This window comes from Odontesthes bonariensis, chromosome 6 (genome assembly GCF_027942865.1).
Source record: "Odontesthes bonariensis isolate fOdoBon6 chromosome 6, fOdoBon6.hap1, whole genome shotgun sequence".
Classification (NCBI taxonomy): Eukaryota; Metazoa; Chordata; class Actinopteri; order Atheriniformes; family Atherinopsidae; genus Odontesthes; species Odontesthes bonariensis.
This window is the reverse complement of record NC_134511.1, coordinates 6,743,393-6,767,550: the sequence shown is the minus strand read 5'-3', so window position 1 is coordinate 6,767,550 and position 24,158 is coordinate 6,743,393. Positions and strand designations below refer to the sequence as shown.

At 43.3% G+C, this 24,158-nt stretch overlaps 1 protein-coding gene across 1 annotated transcript; it reads right to left on the bottom strand.

Annotated features, from left to right (window-relative positions):
- Window positions 1–913: 913 nt before the first annotated feature.
- Window positions 914–23,142, bottom strand: hira (histone cell cycle regulator a). Its single transcript, XM_075467191.1, has 25 exons — window positions 22,871–23,142; window positions 19,827–19,889; window positions 19,508–19,618; window positions 17,002–17,092; window positions 16,782–16,876; window positions 16,515–16,610; window positions 15,423–15,583; window positions 15,163–15,330; window positions 14,965–15,078; window positions 14,691–14,761; window positions 14,428–14,533; window positions 13,235–13,456; window positions 12,941–13,026; window positions 11,500–11,700; window positions 11,259–11,402; window positions 10,953–11,169; window positions 10,718–10,825; window positions 9,266–9,414; window positions 7,909–8,070; window positions 7,714–7,772; window positions 6,037–6,142; window positions 5,835–5,957; window positions 5,600–5,763; window positions 4,840–4,928; window positions 914–3,071 (listed from the first exon to the last, which is right to left on the bottom strand). Exons 1-25 carry the CDS (start codon window positions 22,905–22,907, stop codon window positions 2,955–2,957), a joined length of 3,060 nt encoding a protein of 1,019 aa, XP_075323306.1. The 5' UTR covers window positions 22,908–23,142; the 3' UTR covers window positions 914–2,954.
- Window positions 23,143–24,158: the final 1,016 nt, after the last annotated feature.

The window sequence follows — 24,158 nt, the reverse complement described above, 5'->3', positions numbered from 1 at the left end:
GATGACTTTGGTTCTGTCGACTCCGCCGTCTGGAAGAACTTTAAAATGAAAATGGCCGAGTAAAAGTTCCGTACCCTTCTCCATGTTTGGTGGATCCACCGATTACTTTCTTTTCCGGTTCCACAGCAGACAGCAACAGACTTTTACAAAATAAAAGCTTGTGAGCAACAGACTTTTACAAAATAAAAGCTTGTGAGCAACAGACTTTTACAAAATAAAAGCCTGTGAGCAACAGACTTTTACAAAATAAAAGCCTGTGAGCAACAGACTTTTACAAAATAAAAGCTTGAGCAACAGACTTTTACAAAATAAAAGCTTGTGAGCAACAGACTTTTACAATAATAAAATAAATAATAAAACCTGTGTTTTATTATTTATGCGCGATAAAATATGTACCGACGTTAAATAATTAACGAGTTAATATAATAATAATAACTCGTAAATAACTAGTATTTAGATATATTTGCTACAAGTTAACTCGATTTTATCACATTCACTCGCCCCTAAATTTTAGTGAACATCCCCTCATTTCTGCTTCCAGTTATTCACACAAATCATCAGCATCTATAGGATGGAGCAACATGACCCGTTTCCTGACACCGTTATCACTGTTGGTTTAACTTTAACGTCACCAACAGGTTGTTGTTTGGGGTTTTAAGAACATTTCGACACACTGAAGAGGAATTTAGCTCTTTTAGACGCTCGTGTCTCCCTCAGGATGAGCTGGAACATCAGTGTCATACCTCCACTCTTCGCCCAGCACCATCATCAGGTCACTATACTTCTGATGCTCTGATTTCCTATTCTAAATTCAAGATTTTGGCTTTCAAAGGTTCATATTCACTTTGAAGCGAAGGCATCCTGCCAGTGTTTATCTCTCAGACACAAAGGGGAAGAAGAGGCAGACAAGGAATTACCAAAACCCATCTGTTCCTGGTTTAATTTGCACCTTCTTTCTTCCAAAGCAAAATTTCAGCTCATCTCTGCTCATTTTTTTCTTTTCTTATAGAAACTGAAAAACAAAAACAAAACAAAACAAAACAAAAAAGTGTGTGTTTACAAACATTTAAAAAAATACCAGCACGAAAAAAAGCAAGAGAAAAAACAAAGGAAAGGCTGTACAGATGAATAAGCGACGTGTCGTCCCCTGCTCTGCAGCGAACGAGCTTCCCGGCTTCGCTCCGAGCTCAGAGGAGCACGTTAATGCTGCTGCAGGCCGGCAAAGGCTCCACACAAGCCTGAACTCTGAGCCTCTGAAACCCGTTCAAATGTCAAGTTAATGGATGTCAGAAAAAAAAAACGGAACAGCTCCCATTAGTCCTGACGTCTCTGCAGTGGTTCAAATCCCGGCAGCACAGACACACGAAGGGGAGAAAGAGTCCAACGAGCCCCCGGGTTGTGTTTCCGATTATTTACAAATCAAACGCTGGAGCTCATTTATCCGGTCGGTTCACATGATTTAAAACAGTCCACGCTCACACCTTTACATCTGACAAACAGACATTTTCATTAGGTTCCATGATTCAGAGGCTCTTCAACCCCAGTACTTCAGGCTTTGTTTTCCTGAAGCGGGAACACAGCAGATCCGACTTTTATCCGACGTACGAAACATCGAGAACTTCAAATACTCGAGATTTTAAACGAGGCTGCTGAAGTTCAGTTCGATGACTCTTAAACCGAGTCGTCAGCGTCTGTGCAGAAAACGGCAGGCGACCTCGTCACAAAGAGGCTGCGCTGCCATGGCAACGCTCCCCTCCAGTATAAGAGGCGTGGCTGTTTATTAACGGTATTCAACAAAGGAAACCTGAAAAAAAAACTAAATTAGTGCTCACTTTTTATCACAACATTGTCGTTCGCTCGCCAAAGAATAATGCGTGGAGTTGGGAGGATATGGCTTGTGAAAACTGGCTTTTTTGTGGGAGAAACGGCACGAAAAAAAAGGGTGAAATCATGAAATCTGCGCCGCGCAGACACTCCGTAACGCGCCGCTCAGACACGGCCGATGCTCGGTTGGGTGTAAAAAGGCTGTAAAAGTGTAAGCTCGGTCTACAAACGGTGCGCCTGGGATCAAAAAAGCTTGTGCTGATGCTTCAAACGCTGCACGTCCACGAGGGATTCCTGCAGTTTATTTTACTTTATTACTCAGTCTGACACTGTGTCGGCTGTCAGAGGCGCGGATTCACTTCCAGGACATTCGTACTTCCTGTTTGTGCACCAATGAAGCGCTCCCTCTTTGAGTTTACACGTGGTTGTCTTTTAAGAATCACCTGCTCCTTTTTTAAATCCCTTCTGACTCCATTTCCCAGAGATCCATCCTCTATTCTAAGCTGTTTTTTTCACATTTTGGCATCAGAATCGGTCGAGAGATAAACCCCTCGTGTCTGGATGCCTTCATTTTCTTCATCCTTCTGCTGCTAAATGCATCACTTTGGTACTAGCATCTGGCCCCGTTCATATTCACATGAAACATCATCCTCAGCACGAACATCTCACCGCCCTGCTTCCTTTATGTGGAGGGATTCAACCCGACAGAGAGCTGGAATCCCATCTGGAATCGTTGATTCGCCTTCTTCTTTGAGTTTAACTTTTAAGTTCATGATTTGTCAGGACAGGAGGGAGGTGCATAGGCCAGAAAAATCACATTTAGAAGGACAAAAAGATCAAAATGGGCAGATCAAACTGAAATCTGAGAAAAACAAATAAAAGAAACAAACTCCCCCCCCGTGTGCAACATCTCTGAAAAGTCCCAGCGCTCAAAAAGCTGCAGACGTGCCGATGCTGAAGTTCCCAGAAAAAACCCGGGTGGGCTTTTCCAGGACTGAGCTGGAGCAGCGTTTCAAGCTTTCCCAGTTCGTGAAAGCAGTCAGAGTTTATCCGAACTGGACCGAGCCGCCGGCCGGTTTCAGTCCACGTTTCCTGCGTCAGTTTGTGTCAGCAGCAGCAGCAGCGGTGCGTTATTTACCGCGGAGCAGCTCCAGCTGGTCCTGGTACTCGGTGAAAAGTCTCTGGAATCGCAGGTTCTCACCAATGACGGGTAAGACCTCCCGCAGCAGCTCCCGTTTACGCAGACCCTGAACACACAGGACACAGAGAGGTGATGCAACAGCGGATCTGAGACACCGAGCTCACGCACTCCTGGCTGGGGATGGGAATCGAAAACCGGTTCTTGTTGAGAACCGGTTCCCAGTGTTTCAATTCCTTGGAATAGTTTGGGCATTGTGCAAACGATTCCCTTATCGATTCCAGAGCAGTCAACAGTAAACAGTAAACATGGCGCGGTACAAACGCTCGAAAGTTTGGTTACACTTACACAAAGACGACAACAGGGCAACTTGCAAAGTGAATATTTCACCAAAGGGAGGAAATACTACCAACATGCAATAACTATGAATGAATGTCGCGTTTTCGATCCGCTCCGAACTAACGTTGGTGAATTTCAACCCAGCAGCAACGTTAGCATGTCCTCGGCTAACACTGCAACTAACTAACTAACTAACTAACTAACTAACTAACTAACTAACTAACACACTAACACACTAACAAACAAACTAACACAAACTAACACACTAACAAACTAACAAACAAACTAACACAAACTAACACACTAACACACTAACAAACAAACTAACACAAACTAACACACTAACAAACTAACAAACAAACTAACACACTAACAAACAAACTAACACAAACTAACACACTAACAAACTAACAAACAAACTAACACACTAACAAACAAACTAACACAAACTAACACACTAACAAACTAACTAACACACTAACAAACTAACTAACACACTAACAAACTAACAAACAAACTAACACACTAACAAACTAACAAACAAACTAACACACAAAAAAACAAACTAACACACAAACTAACACACTAACAAACTAACTAACACACTAACAAACTAACTAACACACAAACAAACAAACTAACTAACACACGAACTAACACACTAACAAACTAACTAACACACTAACAAACTAACAAACTAACTAACACACTAACAAACTAACTAACACACTAACAAACTAACACACTAACAAACTAACTAACACACTAACAAACTAACACACTAACAAACTAACTAACACACTAACAAACTAACACACTAACAAACTAACTAACAAACAAACAAACTAACTAACTAACACACTAACAAACTAACTAACACACTAACAAACTAACTAACACACTAACAAACTAACTAACACACTAACTAACAAACAAACAAACTAACTAACAAACAAACTAACTAACTAACAAACAAACAAACAAACAAACTAACTAACACACTAACTAACACACTAACAAACTAACTAACAAACAAACTAACAAACAAACAAACACTGCCTATCATGTTAGCGCCATTTGCCTCATTGTAAAACCTGCTGTTAGTAATGGTTAAGGTTAAACGAATGCCTTCTCAGGCATTACATTAAGATGAAATCACGAGAGACAGAGCCTGATTGGCTCAGAGCCAGAGGCTGGTGGTACTACCCCCAGTTCACCTCTACCTCCAGCTTCTCCTTTCACCAGAGCAGGGAAGAGTTAAAATTCCCCAGGCCAGGATAGACCGTTGTTGGGTTTGTGAGGTCATGACTCGTGTTACTTCTAAACTAAACAAAGTTTATGCTAATCGACCGGTTTGTTCCCAAATGAGAATCGATAAAGAACCGAATCGTTAAGCAGAATCGAAAATGGTAAGAGGAGGAAAATCAACCTGATTATTTTACATTTTATAGCGACTGAAGCGGGAAACAGGAGCAACACTGAACCTAAACTTTGTTGGAAGGTGGATAAAAGCTGGATTTTTAGGTTGAGTGACGTACCAAAGTTGTTGGTTCCCAGGACGTAGCTGCCGATTTGTGGACGGGACCCAGCAGCTCCTTGCAGAGCTCCCGGAGACGATACTCAGAGCCTGGAGGGACGGACACACGAAAGATGGACACTTAGAAACTGCTTAAATACACTTTGATAACGGGACAGAGACGATAGTTTTAGCCCAAACTCTCCCTGTTTTTCAGGGATAAAGTTCAATCCTTGATCCTTGAGTAAAGGGACACCAGATTTTAAGGTTCTTTTAATGGTTTTTAAATGTCTTAGGGGTCTTGGACCTTCTTATCTATCAGAATTGCTTTTACCATATGAGACCCACCGGCACCGGCCTTTTAATAATACCCAAAGCTAGAACACGAACTTATGGTGAGGCATCTTTTCAGCACTATGGCCCCCGTCTGTGGAATAGCCTGCTAGAGGACCTAAGGGCCGCAGAGAGTGTTGATATTTTTAAAAACAGGCTCAAGACCCACCTATTTAATTTGGCTTTTAACTAATGCCATATATATACATTCATTTAATTATTTTAGTCAATTTACATTTTTAGTTTACTTTTATTATTTTTACTGTTTACGACAGAGTTCATTTTAGCCATTTCCTTTTATTATTATTATTTTATTTGATCTATTTATTTATTTATTTATTTAATGTTCTTAGCCTTTGAAACAAACGGAATGGTGCCTCCGTGGGACCATCCTCTTTAGCTGCTCTGTTTCTGATCTTCGGTCTGCGGCCGCTGACGGCGAAGCGTACCTTCGTTGACGAGGAAGCGGGCGTAGATGAGCAGCCAGTAGCGGTACTCCTGCGATGACTGCAGCGTCAGGGCGGACGCCAGCTGATTCTCCAGGAAGGCCAGCGTCATGCTCTGCTGCAGGTGGTGAGGGGTGGAGGAGAGGCGGGACGCCAGCCGACCGGCACTGCGGGAAGAAGCGCTTCAGTTAGAACTCATTCCCCGTGAAGAAGAGATGCTGAAACACTAAACTCCTACTTTAGGTTGCGTCCCTGCATGACAGCCAGCGGCCCCGAAGACACAGGTGCATCATGGGAGGGTAGGCAGCTCCTGAAGTCGGCGCACTGGACCAGAGAGTCGCCTTTATCTGCTATCAGAGTCCTGAAAGAGACAGAATGTAGTTCATGGAGCAGCTGAATCACACGCACTCACCAGCTGTTGGACCTTCCCTGCTTCTCACCATGTTTCCAGCGATGAGCTGAAGCAGTAAGACTTCCCGTTGGACAGCCCGACCACGGGGACGCCCTGCTGAGTCAGCAGGGACTGAGACACCGCGGTGTCGGCACCTGCAGACACAAACCGCACGCCGTTATGATGTAAGGGTGAGACAAGTCTGCAGTCCCAAAGGAAAACACTGATCTGCTCATTTGTGTTCGTTACAGCATCAAACTGGGAGAGTTGGTGCTTTTCAGGTTTCACACGTTAACTTTAACAGAAAGACGTTTAAATCGAGTCCCCTGATCTCAGATGGGAAGATGCAATTAACACATTTAAGAAGAAATAGTTTAATGTCAGATGTCTCAGCTCTTCTGTGGCGTTTAGTAGATGCTGGACTTTAAAAACTGATGAAACTGAGCACTGATGAATCCTTCTGTGTGGCTTTCAGACGCTACAGATGTGTGTTTTCAACACAAATACATACAGATGTGCGGTCCTCCTAAAAGCTACCGGTGCACAGGCTGCAGATGTGATGCTGTGTGTTGATCAAATATCTATTTGCTGAAAGGTCACTCGAGTCGGGTACGAGCCACAACAACTTAGATTATTCCTGCAGATGTTAGTGAAGCGTGTTCAAAGCTTTACTCACTTTAAATCATACCAAAGCCAAACAAACTAACACACCCAGGTAACACGGTTGGGGGGGGGGTTGAATTTCTCCTGCATGTAAACATTCAAAAGGTCTCGGTGCTACAGCACAGCTCCAGATGTTCCATCCAGAGTGACATAAGAAGCCAAAACAGATGGGTAAAGCAGGTAAAAAATGTCCAATTCACCTCCAAACATAAACAGTTTTCCATTTATTTTGCTCAGCGATAATAATCAGTTAACCAGACTGATACTAATAAACTAAAAGTGGGTATTCTATTACCCAGCCTCCACTGCGTGACACAGTCCAACACAGCGAACATTTTTGCTATAAAATCGGTTCTTTTTCTGTGCCAAAGGCTCATCGAGCTGGAACCGTGGCTGAGAAAGTAAAAGTGATGAATAAGTGACCCAAGTGAGCCATGTGACCACACTGACGTCCTGAACTTTAACACATTCATCTGACCAGAAGCTCTTTTTTTATTGGCCAAAGATGATCATTTTAGTCTTGTTGCTGCAGCTGCGGGTGTTTGTGTGTGTGGGGGGTGTCACCGGTAACATCTGCGTGTTATTTGAAAACACCACCAATTGGACGCTAAGTTTCCTGTTTTTGGTCGCTATGAACAAGCAGAGGAGAGCAAAGGCAGCGTAATCGTGACGTCTTTCTTACAGCAGGATCTGTGTGAAATATCTGGAGCATTTAATTCAGGGATGTCCTGCAGGCTTTAGATGTTTCCTGCTTCAGCACACCTGACTTAGATGAAATGAATCTCTTCAACAGATTGTTAAGTTCTGCAGCAGCCTGTTAATGATGCACTGATCTGAATCAGGTGTTGAAGCAGGGAAACATCTAAAACCTGCAGGACAGCAGCCCTCCAGGACCGGATGTGGACATCCCTGGTTTAATTCATGCCAGACAGAAAGAAACTGCATCAAATCCTCGTTATATGGGTTCTGCACTTCCACTTTCACACTCTCACAGACTGTGTTGGTAGCTTCTTCCTGTAGGAAAGACAACAGATCATCAGCTGTGTGTGTCGTCATGTCTCACCAGATAAAATGGTCAGCAGCGACTCGTTCTTCACCAGAGCTTTCTGTCTGTGAACATCCCTGAAAACGGACACACGACACATTAACGCTCCTCATCGTAAACAACATCAACTCCATTATTCTAACCAGGAATAAATTCATCAGAAACAACAACAGACGAGCTCAAAATGTTCCATCAGCACAGAAGAGCACCGACCAGACGGAGAGCGCCGCTCCGGCGGTCAGAACCATGACGAAGTGGGAGGAGCAATGCAGGGCGGACACCGGCGTGGCCAGCTGGATGGCCGGGAGGAGCCGCCGCCCACAGGAAGAGAACACCGACAGCATCCTGTCCTCGCAGGCGACCGCGATGATGTCACTGAGGGAGAGGGAGAGTAGGAAAATGACCCGATTATTCCCCTTCTGATCCCCGTTCAGGCCAAAGAGACTCCGGTCAGACGGCGTCGCGGCCTGCCTGAGATGTCCCGTCATAACGGGAGATCAGGGGCTTAAAAACATGCACGTTGAGGCTCCTAATATGTTACAGCTTAGTGGTAAATAATAAACTTCAGACATAGCAAAAAAATTAAAAATCCCTAAAAATCAATGTTGTTGCTGATCATTGACATATCCCAGACCATAATTATCCCTACTCAACAATTCCACTCTGCATTCCATATTTTGAAAATACTGGCACCTAAAGGTTTAAAATTTGGGCTAAAAAGTTCAAATTGGCATCTAAAGGGTTCATTTTTTTTTTATTAATATATGATGTTTTTAGGTCGTTCAAAAATGTCCCTTTTCAGAATTTTTTTTTTTTTAATTTTTTTAATGAATCAGACATAGCAAAAAAAAAAAAAAATCCCTAAAAATCTATGTTGTTGCTGATCATTGACATATCCCAGACCATAATTCAATCAATAATTCCACTTTGCATTCTATGTATTGAAAATATAGCAGTTTTTGTGTTTTTTCTTTTTACAGAAATTGGCGTTTACATCATATAAACCAGTATTTAAAGGGTTACATTTTTGAAAATAATTGAAAAGTTGGTAGTTATGATCAGAACTGAAGTGGAATAAAAGATCTATGAAAAAAAAAGTGGAAGTAAATATTAACATATGATGTTTTTAGGTCGTTTAAAAAAAATTTTTTTCAGAAATTAAGTTGTGTTTTAAAATCAGGTATGAGGGTTAAAAAAAAAAGTAAAGTTCCAAAATAAATCAAAAGAAAATAAACTGATCAAAAAATAAAAAAAAACAACAACAAAGCAAAATAAATAAAATAAATAAATAATAATTACTGAGAATATCTGGGATTGTTTTGCCGGTTCAAACCAGAAACTGATGAGTTTCCATTTCTCCCAAAGAAAGCGCATCAAACTGTTTCCATCCGACACCTTTTTACGAGGCCCATTAAAGAAAACATGCACCTATCATGGCTGGATTCTCCCATTTAATTCTTAATTGGTGCGTTTCATTCGGGTTTTAGTCACGCATCAAGGAAAGATCCCACATTCTGAACATCTGCAATCTACAGGGTATCAGATCCGATGAGAGGAAAGCTGTGCCCACCTGCTTCCTGCAGCCGTGACCACGGAGCTGGGCAGCAGCGTGTGCCAGTCCCGTCCGTCTCTGGAGCATCGCAGCTGGCTGAGCTTCGAACCTGCGACCACCGACGCCTCGTTCTCCACCTCCAGGAACACCGACGGCTCCATGCTCACCTGCACATTTCCTGCTCCGTTAATAACGATGAAACAGCTTCATCTTTTAGGTTTATACTTTGAAAACACGGCAGTGGCATAAAAAAAAAAGAAGAAGAAGAAAGTAAAGAACAAGATGCAGACGTCTGTAAAACAAACGAAACAAACTGAGGAATGGACCAACGGTGAGCCGATAGGAAGCGCAGGAATTACAACAAGATTTAAACCGGTCCGACATTCTTATCTGCAAATGCAGCCAAAGAATTTGCACTCAGTCGGTATGCTCCCCTGGCAACTGTTTAGTCCTCAACAACAGACTGAGTGATGTCAGTACAACTCTAAAACTCCTAAAACCAGAGTCCTTTTACCTCTTTCGTGGCATAAATTTTGAATTTTTCTTTATTTGTGCAAAGAAATGAACTTTTATTGGACCGATACTGATTTGTAAACTGCACCCGTACAGACTGTAGGTGATAAGGTCAACAGAACACAAACCCTGGGGTGAGCGTGCCTTTTCCCAAAGCTGCCCCCAGGCTCTGGAATAAGCTCCCCGTCCAGCTGCGTCTTATTTCTGAACTGGGCCTCTTCAGATCTAGGCTAAAAACCTACTTATTTAGGATTGCTTTTAATACCCAGTAGTATGATGACACTTTTATCTTATTCGATTTTGTTGTATTTTATTGCTTTCACTGTTCTTTTATTGTTTTTACTTCTTCGTCTCTTTATTAATTACCTGCTCTAAAGCACTTTGGTGCACCGTAAGGATTGCCTGTAAAGGGCTGTGTAGGAGCCATTTGTAAAGTTAGTTTTTGTTTTAATTTGCTAATTATGAGTAACTTTATTTGATTAATTTCAGTGTTTTATTTAGATTAGATTTTTTGCTAATATTCTTTGTTGGTTATTTGTTTAGAATATTTTGCTAATTGGGTCACACTGGGCACCTGGAGTACCAGCATGCACCTGGGTGGGCCAATGGGTTTTTTTTTTTAACCAGGGAAAAGGAGAGAGCAGCAGGTTTTCTTTGTTCTTTTGTTTGTTTTATTGTTTGGAAATAAATCATCAGAAAACGCAAGAATTCATCTCGGACGTTCATCTTCTGTTGCCTGCGTTAAACCACATCCCCCATGGTGCATCAGTGGCCTTCTGATTTTTTTTTTGGTTTAAGTTTAATTTGTTTTTTATGGACAAATGGCCACTACAGGCTGTATGAATAAAGTACATTTACATTTACATAAGGTGGGGAGTGGAGGCAGCTAAATAACATCTTCTTGGATGCATCAGGAGTGAGCACTAAAGGTCTCAGAGTCGGAGGAACGGTGCAGACCTGCAGACTGAAGGCCTTTCGTGTGCTCGGGGTGGGCAGCTTGAGGGGGGCTGCGGGAGCTGGAGGGGCCGCCACCCTGCTGGGTTCACGCTCGGTCGGAGGAGTTATCTGAGAAGAAAGACAAACACATCGGTTATTCATCTGTAACAAAGATATCTGAGAAGAAGGAGCTTCGCTGGCTGCAACTTTTAAACCCGTGGAGCTGAAACCAGACCGTCCGTCTCTTTCTCTCTACCTGAGTGAAGGGTTGGGGAATGGTGGCGGCCATCTTGTCTTTCCTCGGCCGTCCCTTCTTCCTCTTCTCCACCACCTCTGCTCCATCCATCATCAGCTCAGATTTCCTCTTGCCGAACGCCAGATTTTTATTGATGGCGGCCATCTTGTCCTCGCTGTCGCTGCTGGTCTCGTCTTTGGATTTGGCGTCTTTCAGGGAAGAGACGGCGTCCTTCGGCCTGCGGGACGAACGGAGGAGAAAGAATGTTTTCTCTGTATCCTCGTTTTTTTATTCATTTATTTATTTAACATCAGTGTGGTCAATCACCTATCCAGAGGCGTGAGTCCAGCGATGGAGGAGATGACCGCTGTGACCCCCGGGGTGGCCTTTGACCTCTCTGTGAACCTGGAGTCCAAAGCTTTCATCGGCTCGATCTTGGAGGCAGAAGTGAGGAGCAGACTGGACTTGACACTGAAAGAACCAACCAGTAGATCTGAGTTAAAAGTGACGCCAGAGAAGCAACCGGAAATAAAAGAACGTGCAGATGACCCTGGGCTGGTTTGCGTACCCGTCGCCGTTGTCCTCCAGGCCTTTGCTGGTGCTGTTGGGTGCAGGCGAGGTGAGCAGGGCGTCCTGACAGGGCCGGAGCCCCAGAGAAGAGGCCTGGCCTGGGCTGGAGTCGGAGTTGAGCTGGGGGGCGAGCTGGTTGGACATGGAGGAGCCCGAGGGCAGAATGGGAGCACTGTTGAACAGAGCCGGTGAGAAATCCCTGAAGAGAAAGATGGACAACAACTTATCACTGTGGACCTCACAGGTTCTGACAGGAGAATAAAACCCGAACACCACAACACTCCAAATATTCACCCTGTTTTCTAAAAAAAACTAATTTTAACAGCTTTTTTTCATCTCTTCTTCAGAAACCTGGAAAAAGTTTCATCACTTCGACTACATCAGTGACACGTAGGTTGGTTCAGATCAGGCTTCTCTGCTCGTTTGCAGATAGCTCAGAATGCAGCAGCTGCCACGAAATCTCTTGTTTTGATTCTCTTCACTGCTTCCTCGTCAATTCCCGGCTCGTGTTTCTGAAACGCTTCTCCCACGGACGCCCTAATTTACACAAGTTGAAGTTAATCTCATGATTTCCCTGATTAATCACGATTAATCGGATTTGTACGCAAAATCCAAAGATGAATTCAAAAGTTCAAAAATTCAACTTGGCAGAGTTTACAGATGACTTTGGTTCTGTCGACTCCGCCGTCTGGAAGAACTTTAAAATGAAAATGGCCGAGTAAAAGTTCCGTACCCTTCTCCATGTTTGGTGGATCCGCCAATTACTTTCTTTTCCGGTTCCACAACAGACAGCAACAGACTTTTCCAATAATAAAGCCTGTGAGCAACATACTTTTACAATAATAAAATAAATAATAAAACAGGGGTGGTCCGTGGCGTAGTGGGTTGAGCAGGCGCCACATGTACAGAGGCTATAGTCCTCGCTGCAGCTGGCCCCGGTTCGAGTACCGCATCGGACGGCCCTGTGCTGCATGTTGTTCCCCCTCTCTCTGCCCCCTGCGTCCTGTCTCTCTGAACTTTCCTATCCATTAAAGGCACAAAAGCCCCCCCAAATTTAAAAAAAAAATTTTTTTGTAAATAAAATAAAAAATAAAACCTGCATTAATGCACGATAAAATATTTATCGGCGTTAAACAACTAACGAGTTAACGCAATAATAACAAGTTAACTCACCCAGCCCTAGTTTTTTTTAATTGCAGAAGAGTGATGAGAACTATTCGATTTGGGAGCCTGAAGCCAACATGCCGCACCGCTGCAGACCTGGCAACAAACCAGCTCCAAGGCCAACTTCAGGTAATTCAGCTCAGAGATTCGGATTTCTGGCTGCTCAGTGTGGACTCGTTTTACATCCTGAAACCTTTGGTCAGTTTCACATTTTTTCCAAAGGAACAGCCGCGATCGTGAATGTTTGTGGTTAATCGAGGTGTCGGTTCTCTCACCCCGTGTCCAGCTGAGCGATGCAAAGCGGCGTGATTCGTCTTCTTCCGTCCGCCGTCCTCGTCTCCACCTGCTTCTTCAGAAGGTTCTGTAAGAAAAGGGGAAAAGTGCGGTGAGGAAAGTCGAACCAGCTTCTGTTCTGAGAGATTTAAACATCTGAATAAGAGCCGCTCCTCTCGGCTGGACTCTTATCCAGAGGACTCAAATAAAGTCCATCAGGCTGCTGATCAAGTCATCTTAAACTCAGCATCCTGTCCTGAACCAAAGCCACAGCAGTGAATACTTTGCTGGTTCACCTTCCTGATGTCCTCCAGAGACTCTCCGTTCATCACGCTGTTGACTTTGGGGGCTGAGGACTCGGGCCCGGCGCTGGCTGCCCCCGCGTTGGCCTGGGCCGAGGTCTGCCGCTCCTGCTGGTACTTCAGCATCTCGGGGTTCTCGATGATGGTGGTGGAGAGCTGAACCTCGGTGTTGGTGATAGCCAGGCTCTTACCGTAGATGTTCTGGTGGATGCTGTTCTGTTCGGCACAGGGAGCGAGAACAAGTTTGATTTTTTTTTTTTATAGAATTCAGCTCGCGTGTTTAAACCAATTCTCAGTTCGGGTTTCAGTTTTAAGCACAAGAAACTTAAAGACGACCGAGGTCAATGTCAACAATCAAAAGGACCAAAACAGACTTTGGTTAAACGCCAATAAATACGGGAACCTGCTGGTTGGATTAGCATTAAGAGCACACAGAGGAAAGGAAAAGAAGAAACAATTCGGATTTACGTTCTGAAAGACATTCACATATGATGGAGAAGTCATAATCAGAGAAATCTGGTTCTATTTATCCCGTTAAAGCCTCATTTAAAGAAATAGGGCCAAAGCGGAAACTCTAGATGTGGTTTAGGAAGCACAGGTTTAGGTTTAGGAAGCACACATACTTCCTCACTGTGGAGGTGACAAATCATGATGGCACAACATGGGCTGATGATGCTCTACGCATCTGGAAGCACATCCGCATGACAAAAAAAAACAAAAACAAACGAGCTATTGCCTTAGTCAGAACAAAACCGGACTTTTACACAAGCACGTGAACATTTTTAGCCCAACCAAACCGGAGCACACCAACACGCCTAAGTAAAGCAGTTAGGGTTTGATTCAAAGACACTAAAATGTGCCTAAAATCTCAACACGTGCGCCAAAGTTCCATCCTTTTGCATCTTTTTGTTAGACGCTTCCAGTTAAAAAAGCAGCCCTAAACTAGAGAACATTTGGTTTTGGCCGCTGATAATATTAGCATGTCGAGGATGTCAGAGGGAGTTATGCCCTTACATTCCTTATGAGCCTTTTCTGAACCCATAAGTTTAGCTGACAGCTTAAATTATAACTGTTTTTTCTGAGTCTGTTTTATGAATTTTTCTTCCAACAGGGGAAAAAAAAAAAAAAAGAAAAACGAGGAATTGGAAAAACTAAAAAAGGGAATAGCCTAAAAAGATGCGTCTTACTTTCTCCTCCTCGTTCAGCGGGTCTCCCAGTTCATCCAGGGAAAAGTCCAGATAGGCCACAGTGCCGTCCATGGAGCACACCAACATACCCAGACCCGTCAGAGTCCTGACACACACACACACATACACACACACACACACACACACACACACACACATTTCACTCAGAGGCGTTGAAGATGTTTCAATACCAGCATCTTCTCATAAATAAATAATGCAGAAATAACAAACCAAAAATAAAGCACCTCTGAGGCCACACTCACCAGGAAATGTCCATGATGGATTTATCGAACAGATCATGGATGACCACTAGAGGGCGCTTCAGTGAGGTGAGCTGGAGGAGAAAAAAAGTCAAACTTTAAACCGGCCCCGGGGCCTTCTGAGGAGCAAATTCTGTTTCAGTTTCCCAGATATCCCACCAACATGAAGGAGAAACAACCACACGGACGTTAAATTTCCTGGAGGCTGGAAGAGGAACAGAGCGACCAATACAAACGCTATGAAGAGTAAAATGGAGTAATAAAAAGATGGACTGACCCAGACGGAGAGCGATCGGTCTTTGCTGCCGACGGCGCAGCAGCAGTACGGACAGCTGGGTTTAGGAGAGCTGCCGTTCTTCTGCTTCTTCTTAAAGATCTTTGGGTTGAACTTCTACAAAAAAACAGACAACGGATCAGCGAGGACGCACAGATGGTCGCTTTAACGGAGAAGGATGTTTCTAAAAAGCCGCCTTACCACCACGGTGACGGCTTTACGGTGGCCCACAAAGTCCATGTTAGTCTTCCAGCCGTCCCTCTCCACGATCTGAGCGGTGGGACCAGAGTTGTTCATGGCGTGAGCCGACACCAGGTACTGGCCGTCCGGGGACCAGGACAGACGCAGGACGTGGGTCGTCCCGCCGCACTGAGAGAGAAAAAAACGTTTCAAGCTCACATTCCCGATCCTCCCGATGCGATAACACCAGAGCAACAGCCCCAACAGACAGGCAGGGATACCTCACTGAAGGGTTTGGTGATGTTGGCGTCCATCTGCCAGTCCACCGTCCTCCACACTTTGAGGCTGTGGTCGTCGGCCTGGGAGGCGATATATTTCCCCACCGGATCCCACGTCAGGCCTTTAACCAGCCCGGTGTGTCCCCGCAGGCAGGTGACCATCTCTGAGGAGACGCAGCAAACACGTCAGGCACCAAATAACACCACGCTCAAGGTCTAACCGGGTAACCACTGATGACATCACTCAACTTTCAAGCAAAACTACAGAGCGCGTCAAGTTCCAGTCACTCCAACAGGAGAAATTGATGCGTTTAAAGGGATAGTTCGCCTCTTTTGACACGAAGCTGTATGACATCCCATATTGGCAATATCATCGATGAACATTTTCTTACCCCCTGCTCGTTTTGGTGTTGACGAAGGTAGTCCGGCTAGTTGGCTGGGGTTGAAAAAATAAAGCGTTTTGCTTCTCAAAACAATATGCGTTCAAAAGAGTAATACATTTGCATCACAAAATCGTTCATCCAGAAAAAGTCAGACCTCACAATCGCTTGGCCCTATTTTCTCTCTACCTTCATATCACTGAGTGCTGTGCAGACCGAGCAGTCCGCTGCTTCCGAGCAGCAAACACCGTAACAGGTGCGGCTGTCGGCAGCAGGCAGTGATACAAAGGGAGAGAAAATAGGGCCAAGCGATTGTGAGGTCTGACTTTTTCTGGTTGAACGATTTTGTGATGCAAATGTATTACTCTTTTGAACGCATATTGTTTTGAGAAGCAAAACGCTTTATTTTTTAAACCCCAGCCAACTAGCCGGACTACCTTCATCAACGCCAAAACTCGGCTAGAACTCTGCTCACAGGACGCAGCAGGGGGTAAGAAGATGTTCATAAATGATATTGCTAATATGGGATGTCATACAGCTTCATGTCAAAAGAGGCGAACTATCCCTTTAACACCAGCATTAATAATGTCACTTAAATTCAGACAAAAAATTCCCCAAAATGCTGAACTGCTCCTTTAATATTTCATATGGTAATTTCTACTCAACATTAAAGGCACGACGCAGAACTGAGCGCCGGGCTTCTCGGGTTTCCTACCTGGGAATTTGCGAGCGTTCCAGATGACGATGGTGTTGTCCACGCTGCAGGAGGCCAGCCACACGTCGTGAGGAGACCACGCCACGTCCATCACATCTGCACACAAAGCACCAAACTGTGACCCGTGTCCTGGACACGTGCTGAGGAGACTCTAAACTGTGATCCCAACGCAGTTCGGCCAACAGTTTCATCACATTCCACAGCCGGAGGGCGGCAGTAAGACGCCAAAACAGAGAAAAAGAAAAGCTGTGGTGAGCAGCGCTGTACCTCCGGTGTGGTTCCTCAGGATGGTGACGCACCTCCACTGCTCCACGTTGGCCAGCTTGGTGCTCGACCCGAACACGGTGCTGGGACCGATCAACCTGCAGAGAAAACAAATCAAAACAGCAGAAACCGGTTGATCAAAGCGGGGAAAAACTGATCGAAAACCTTCCAAATGATCGTGACCCGACTGTAAAAATGCACCCAGAGGATGCCGTGTACGTACGCGGCTCTCTTCCACACCATGACCAGCTTGTCGTCTCCTCCTGACGCGAGGTACAGCCCGTTGTTGGACCAGCGCACGCAGTTCACGCAGGCTGCAGACACAAACATACACTTCTGCTGAGGAGGCGGCGGGCGTGAAAAGATGTTTCCATTATCAAATCTGACAGAGAGGACACGTTTCTGTGTGTTTGAGTTGGGATCTGCAGCAGCTTTAAAAATGCTTTTTTAAATGCTTTAAAACTCCTGAAAGCAGCCTGAAAAAGTGGCGTTTAAAAGCCTAAAACCTTTATTTCTCAGAATGAAAACCATCTGAGAGGTCAAACCTTCAGCTTTTCCGTCTCATGGACATCACGTCAGGTTTTACCTGGTTAAACCTCAGAGTTGCATGAATCCACTCAAAGTCTAACCCGGCGAACATCGTGTGCTTTTTCCTTTCAAAGCTCCTCATCCTGATAAATACGAGAGCAAACTATTTAAAGTAAATCTTAACAACTAAAAATTGTTTTATTTTCTCCTGAACTGAGAGAAAAAAAAAGTTTTTTTTGTGAGTTTTCAGCTTTCAGAAGGATTCTTTTCAACGAAGGTGTGAACAGGTAAATCTGAGTGACGCCACGTTCCATTTCCATAAGAAAATGGAAACCAGTGGAAAGTTTAACCTAACAGTCTGCAACACAATAATATTCCCAGACATGAAAGAAAACTCCTGAAGAAGAGATTAGCCTCCAGTCAGGACATCTACTTCTTCTACTTCATTAAATCCCAAACAGCGCAGCTTGACTCCTAACGCAAAGCCCCGCCCACTGCGACATTTTGAGAGACGATTCAAAGCGAGAAAGCGGGGAGACTGAGGTGGAGTGCGAGCGAGGATGTGAGAGGAAGGATCTGCTCCGTGACAACGACCCCGAGGCAGCAGAAAGATGGAGCGTAACCAGACGCCAAGGCTGCACAGGCTGTTTCAAGATGGAAGGCTTCCTCTCCACTGGGGGAAAACCTCCGTGTTTGGATGCATGGAAATTAGGGCTGGGCAACAATTAACATGTTTAATCTAATTAATCGCATGATTTCCCTGATTAATCACGATTAATCGCATTTATACGCAAAATCCAAAAATGAATCCAAAAGTAGTGTATAGCTTTTAGCATTTAGTTTTATTTTAAATGTGCTGCCATATGAATGAAAGTGCCATAACATTTGTTGTGCAAACACACTTTTAACATCAGCATCTTTCTGTAGTTTTTATGTAGAAGCCTCGCTCCACTGTCTGTTTCCTTGAATGACTTGCTGCTATCAGTTGTGTGTTTTGCCTTTAAGTGATATTTTAGACTGGAACTACTATGCTGAGAATTCAACTTGGCAGTGTTTACAGATGACTTTGGTTCTGCCGATTACTTTCTTTTCCGGTTCCGCAGCAGACAGCAACAGACTTTTACAATAATAAAATAAATTTAAAAACAAACAAACAAAAAAACTGCGTTAATGCACGATAAAACATTTATTGGCGTTAAATAATTAGCGAGTTAACTTGCTCGGCCCTAATGGAAATGCATCGTGCTTTGCAGACAAACAGACACCTTTCTGTTTCATGTGGGTTAGAAAACATCTGGTCGCCGTCACGCTGCTGTGACGCAGGTTTTCTCTGCAGATCCAGAAGAACAGGTGCCTGTTTCTGATGGTGAATCTGGGTTTCTGGTGTTTTAACGCGGTGGCAGTTTGAGCCTGTTCTGCTGCAGCCACGAACGGGTGGAGCTTTCACCCACCCACATCAGCCTTTCAGGAGCTTTTCCCCACCAGAGCTCATGAAACAGAGGAGTTCAAAACGGTCAACATTGAGCCTGAAAGTTTCGGGATAATCTGAAACAATGTTCCATCATTTCCAACCATCTTTATAAAACCCCATTAGAATGTAAAAAATAACACCGTTGCTGGTGTTCAGACAGATGATTTATGGTGTTTAGTGCCATGAAGGTGGAACTTCTTTTAACTTCTGAGTTCAAACACCTGAGAGACGCAGTGTGCACCTGAGCCTCAGCTCCAGCAGACATAGAAAAATGAATTTATTTCTCCTTTATGGCTCCTTCAGCAGCATCTTACAGCTTTGCTTCAGGTTTCAGGACCTTACAGGCTGCTTTCAGTCTGCTGCGATGAGTGTGAAAGCGGTAAATCACCAGCTTTAATTTACCAAACCCTTAGAAAGAGGCCGTCTGGGCGTCACATCCAAGAACAACTTTGTGTTTCCTGCAGCCTGTTTACTGATCTCTTATAGCAGGGGTTGCTTCTGCAGCACATTCCAACACCAGCAGCATGTCGCAGCACCTGTGAAACTACTTCAGCCGGTGCCGCTCCGGATAAGTTTAAACAGTGTAATTTCATCGTCACGTGACCCAAAACACATCCGTAAAGTAACTTATTCCGTCTACTTGTTACTTTTTTGGGCTCCATTTGTCAAGCACGAATGCTGTTGAGAAGAAACAGAAAAGCAGAACAGCTTAAAACTTAAAACTGGTTACCTAGGTGATTGTCCATCTGGCAAAGCATTTTGGGAACGTTCTCATTCTTCTCATCTTCATCTCTTAGTACCGGTGCCATGTTCCAGATCATGACCTTCCCAGAGTCCTCCCCTGGAGACGAATAACCAATAATAATGAGAAAACTGCAGACACACATTGGTAGTTTCAGGTGGAAGTGCATCCTGGGAAAACATGTTATTTACTTTAATGAGGCAGAAAGAATCTGAAATCTAGGACTAAAACCAACCCAGTACCCCCCCCCCCCCCCCCCCCCCCCCCCCCCAAACCCAAAAGGATGCAAACTGTGGGGACGGCTTACCTTGCCCACCCGTTGCAAATTTCGTCCCATCTGGGTGGATGTCAACCGAAAATATGGGTTTGCCTGAAACACAACAAAAAAAGTCAGATCACAGTTTTTACAGATCCGCATCGTTCACGTGTTGCTAAGTGACCGTGTGCACAGAATAACCGTGGAGACGGCAGCAGGAGAGAAAAGCTGATGAAACACCTGATCGAATCTCAGGGTTTTTTCCTCTTTTCAGGCTTCCTTCAGTCGGCCTTGGAGGAAAATTCCAAGAATTTACTTCATTTTGCACAGCTCAGTCGGAGCATTTCGACAACATGAAACTGGTTTGTTTCCTCGTCTCACAGGTGTTGCACAAAGTGGAACACGCCCTACATGCTTTCCAGGATCCAGGACACGTTATTCATCTCATTATAGCGGCCGTCTAATCAGCTGCTCTACTCTACCGTCTAATGCTTTTTATTTTTGACTGATTTTGCCCTTATTAAAGCACTTTGGGACAGCTTCTGTTATTTCTAAAGTAAATGTACTTTATTTATACAGCCCTTTATAGACAATCCTTATGGAGTGCTTTACAGCAGGTAATAAATAAAGAGAAGAATAAGTAAAAACAATAAAAGAACAGTGAAAGCAATAAAATATAACAAAATCGATTAAGATAAAATAAGATAAAAGTGTCATCATACTACTGGGTATTAAAAGCCATCCTAAATAAGTAAGTTTTTAGCCCAGATGTGAAGAGGCCCAGGTCAGAAATAAGACGCAGCTGGACGGGGGGCTTATTCCAGAGCCTGGGGGCAGCTTTGGGAAAAGGCTCGCTCACCCCAGGGTTTGTGTTCTGACCTGGGCACTTCCAGCAGAAACTGATCTGTTGACCTCAGAGCTCTACCAGGACTGTTAAAAGCTCAGATAAATACGACAGGGCGAGGCCGCTAAGAGCTTTAAAAACAAACGTTAAAAGTTTAAAATCAGTTCTATAAAGGACAGGAAGCCAATGGAGGGAGTTAAGAACAGGAGTGATGTGCACATGTCTGTTGGTGTTGGTTAAAAGTGTGCTATAGAAATGAAGGTGACTTGACTTGAATGCTCTTATCAATACGTTGCGCAGTATCTAAGAAACCTATTGGTTTGCATAACATTTAGCATTACTTTATCTTACAAAAAGAGCATGTGTGAAGAATATCCTGGATAGCACAATGACTGAAAAGTCTGTAAATAACAAACGAGCCGCAGAATAAATATGAATTTGATGCACAGACTGCAGATTAAGGCATTAAAAGTGTATCGGCACTTAATTTGCACATTAAGGTAAAAGTATCTCAATGTTTGTGCACGTTGCTGCCTCCGCTGAAAACAAAACAACCACAGAAACATTTAAGAAATGGATAAGAATTATAGAAATTTTTCAAAAGAGAAAACAAAAGAAGAAAATCACAAGATAAATACCCCCAGTCGTGAGCAACAGTTGTCACAAAACACAACAACGTGCACGTCTCAAAGCCTTAAAACCATCTTAAAGTCACATAAAACTGCATCGAATTCATTCAGCTTCTTTTCTGTCATGCAAAGGGCGCAGCATATTTAAATGTAATTCTCCTCCTTTAGGAAGAAATCAGACAATAACATCCCAAGATAAAAATGTAGGTCTGTAAATATTGAAGAATCTGAGTTTATCTAAGATCGTGTCTGTTTAACAGAGAACATAAAGTCTGTCAAATGTATATCCAACTGTCTGATTACATTTTAATTTACACTTTGCACATTAGTTTGATTGGTTTGTTGTATAAAAAGAGCTGCACACAAGCAGAAACAGCTCGACCGTCCTCCATTTGTGTCTCCTTCTTCTTCTGTGGTCTAATGACAGTAACATGCTTATTTCCAGGTGCTAAAACTTTCAATTCAACAAACAGAATGGGTTTTGGTTTCAAAGTTTAACCACCACAGCATCACTGTGGGGACATTTCCGTTTTGCAGACGGATTAAAAAGAGGATCTCAACAACCTGAAGGAGGATTTGCTGCAAAAAAAAAAAAAAAGTACCAATAATCAGTCATTTCAAATGATTAGTGGCGGTTGCAGATGATTGGAATTTTTTTTTTAAAACTCGAGGGATCCTCTAACCGGCTTCATTGTAAACAATGTCAGATGCAAACCGACTGTGCAAATAACAAAAAATACACATCATACCATCTACAGGCATGTTTAAAGTTAAAATCTGTGGATTATTTGAATAGCTCAGTGTTGTGTAAATGGCAGTGGTACGGCCACCCTGTACCTTGCACATGTTTAAAATAAAAACATGAATATATTAACCTGTGTATTATTTGAATAGCTTAGTATTGAATGTACAATAACAGAGTAGCTATGTTTACACACGGCACCAGGCCCCGTTAAATATAAAACACAATTGTATGCCATATAAATAGTTAGGGGGGTCCCTGCTCCAACTCTCCATCAGTTTGGGGGTCCCTGGCCTGAAAAACGTTGAAGACCCCTGCTCTAAACGACAAAACAATGTACGCAAATCACTCTCAAACAACTACAAATGTTAGCCGTAACGTGAATTCAGGACGTTTCCTCAACGGTTAACTTTCCAAACTGACAGCCGTTGCACGTTTCACCGACAGACACTTTTTTAATTTTTTTTATTTTATCTCCATGTCAAGCTGTCACAAAAAAAATGCAACGTGTGTTTGCTAAACCGTCGCCCAGAACGTCAAAAATATTTCACAAGATGTCACCCTCAGATAGCAAACTTCGACATGGGTCATCTGGCTGGTTATAGGTAGCTACCGTCAGGGCATCCGAGCTAGCCGGGGGGGCTAACTAGCTAGCTAGGCTAGCAAGTAAAAATATATTTGGGAAACAGTGGAGTGATACTCAAATTGACAAAGCACCTGATGTAACTGTGCAAATAATTAACCGCCTCTGGTGTTTGGGTGACTTTTCCAGTAACAAACATGTCAAACAAGTGTCGACCACCATCATGCCTCCTTAATAAGTCGCCCCCCTTGACAACAAAAGCCCAACTTGGTCCAACAGATTCCTGCACAAGCTTACCGTTGTGGCTCACCCAGCTCGGCTTCAGCAGCTTCATCTTCACCCCGAGTTTATTTTGATAACTTCCAGTCTTATTTCCAACTAAAAATCCATCAGGCGATCAGTTCACTTGGAGAACTAAACGCCAAACCGACCTCTCTTTGTCCTAAACTCTATCCGACACTTTGCTGTTTTTGCGATCCAACTCCATCTCTGCGGCAGGCAGCATCCCCGAGTATCCGCGCCGAATAGTGGGCAGCAGCACGCAGGCGGCCCCGGACGACAAACAATGTGACACCAGTCAGCTCAGGAAGCATTTCCGTTATTTTTGACCGCGGACCGGAATCTTGAGTAACACAGCTTTCACAATAAATCTAGCAGTGGGAAACTTTCCTGACATTATGAAGTTATTATCAAAATTATTTACAGAAACGCATTTTTGTGAGCTCTGTGATCCAGTTGATTTTGTTTAAGACAGTAAGTCAAACGTCAGATCAAGAAATTAAATCATAATTGCAGGGTCGGTGTAGAACAAACCGGAAACTGAATTATTTTGAAAAATCAGTCAAGCTCGAGTACGCAAACTCAGAATTTAAAACAGAGAGCAGTACTAAGAAGATGTTGACCGACTTTATCATTAGCTTAAGATAATATTGATCACTAATAATCAATCCACATTGTCTAATAAAGATAAATAAACTATGGAGCGTGTTTTAATGAAATCACATTGACACATTTTCAGTTTTTCACCGTCTTTCGGGTCATGAAACTTGTGTTGAACACGATTGCTGTTTTTTTTTTACGATTAAACGGTTACATTAGGGTTATTCTAAACCATGTCTTTTCATAAACGTAGAAAATTTGCAAACTATGGGTATCTGTGAATGAACATAAATGCTTTTGAATAAATGCATTCTAACTTTCAAGGTTTATTTTGTGAGAGAATTCTACATAGTTCTTCATTTGTCTTTGGGATTTTCAAAAACAGGTTAGGTCTTTGTAGCAAAAGAATAATGGTAAAAAATCCACTCAACCTCAGTTTGAAAAGTTAAAATATACAAAGCAAGTTAGAAATCATTATCATCAAGTCGTTATGGACTCAAAACAGGAATTTCAACAACCATTGGTAAGAAAATTGGAGGATTTTGTAGATTAAAACGCTGATGCCTTAGTGTGATTCAGAAAAGCTGCAACATGTATACTGTAACATGTGTAATGAAGTGACAAATCTGAATCCTTGAGGGATGGAAGCTTATTAACATATTAATACAGACATATTCCTCTTTGTACAAACTGCTTTAATCTATAT

Coding starts and splice junctions, on each gene's coding strand:
- hira (XM_075467191.1), bottom strand. CDS start 22,907: ATGAAGCTGCTGAAGCCGAGCTGGGTGAGCCACAACG. Junction 13,457..14,427: donor CGCTGAACGAGGAGGAGAAA/GTAAGACGCATC, acceptor TGTGCCGAACAG/AACAGCATCCACCAGAACAT. Junction 5,958..6,036: donor AGCTCATCGCTGGAAACATG/GTGAGAAGCAGG, acceptor TGTCTCTTTCAG/GACTCTGATAGCAGATAAAG.